This window comes from Galeopterus variegatus, unplaced genomic scaffold, assembly GCF_000696425.1.
Source record: "Galeopterus variegatus unplaced genomic scaffold, G_variegatus-3.0.2 Scaffold1043, whole genome shotgun sequence".
Taxonomy (NCBI): domain Eukaryota; kingdom Metazoa; phylum Chordata; class Mammalia; order Dermoptera; family Cynocephalidae; genus Galeopterus; species Galeopterus variegatus.
Window position 1 is genome coordinate 84462 of NW_007727154.1, and position 1208 is coordinate 85669.

Consider the following 1208-nt stretch of genomic DNA (forward strand, 5'->3'; position numbering starts at 1 on the left):
ATATGATGGCCTTGCGAGTTCTGCTAGTCTGAAGGGAGAACATCACTTGAACAGTGGAAGGACTTCAAGCTAAGGAGTGACATATCGGATCTGCATCTTAGAAATACCGGATAGAGAATGATAGTGTGTGCCAGGTGGAGATTGGGACCTAACAGCAGGCAGAGCTTCCAGAAAACTTTCTCAGAGGTGTCAGTGAGAACTAAGACCCTAGGCAGGTGGAAGCAGAAAGCTGGCTGGGTGTGAGCTCTATGAAGGAAGTGGAATCTACAGACTTAGGGTGGGGAAGAGAAAGGCGACAAAGATGAGACCAGGGTTTCTGGCTTGGCGACTGATGGGAATGGTGATGCCATCACAAAAATAGACTAGGTTTGGGGGTAGGAAAATGAAGAGTTTAATTTGGGACCCGTTGAGTTTCAGGAGGCACTGAGACCTCCCAATGGAAATGCTCAGCAAACATCTGTATAAGAAGACCTACCAACATCCATGCCTAGGAGAGGGAATCTCTCACGTTCCTGTTGAATCTCACCACCTGCATTCTCTGTTTCCAGTACTTCGTCTTCACCGGGGTGCTGGCGATGGTAACCTGTGCTGTTTTCCTCCGACTTAACTCTGTCCTGAAGCTGGCAGTGCTGCTCATTATGATTGCCATCTACGCCCTGCTGACCGAGACCGTCTACGCAGGTCTCTTTCTACGCTATGATAACCTGAACCACAGTGGAGAGTAAGTGCCCACCGTTGTGTGTTTAAAAAGTGCTCAATGTTCGGTGGGAAGTGGAACCATTGGGAAAGTGATCAAAGTAGAGCTGTGGAAACTTGGGGACTGATTGAATGTTAACGTATATTTCAATTCAGACATTCTCTAGCTTACAAGTTGCTATGGGTCAAATATGTCCCCCTCCCCCCAACCCCCTCCAAAGTTCATGTGTCGGAAATTTGATCTCCATTGTAACAGTGTTAAGAGGGTGGGAAATCCAATTATTGTCATTGAAAGGTGGGTCTTTCAGGAGATGATTGGATTGTGAGGACTATGCCCTGTTGAATGGATTGATCTGCTCATGGAGTATTAGGTGTGATTCTGATGGCTTTAAAAGGACAGCAAGTGAGAATCCTCCAGGTTCATCCAGGTTGTAGCAAATGGCAGGGTTTACTTCTTTTTTAAAGCTAAGTAGTATTCCATTGTTTATACATACCATAGTTTCTTTATCCAT

General features: G+C 45.8%; 1 protein-coding gene across 1 annotated transcript in view; it reads left to right on the forward strand.

Annotated features, from left to right (window-relative positions):
• Window positions 1-1208, forward strand: part of ADCY8 (adenylate cyclase 8 (brain)) — a gene marked incomplete at its 5' end in the record, with an annotated part of 128380 nt that overhangs the window by 81685 nt on the left and 45487 nt on the right. The window contains one exon of the mRNA XM_008574415.1: window positions 549-721. Coding sequence (XP_008572637.1) covers window positions 549-721 — 173 coding nt within the window. The remainder of the gene's footprint in view (window positions 1-548; window positions 722-1208) is intronic.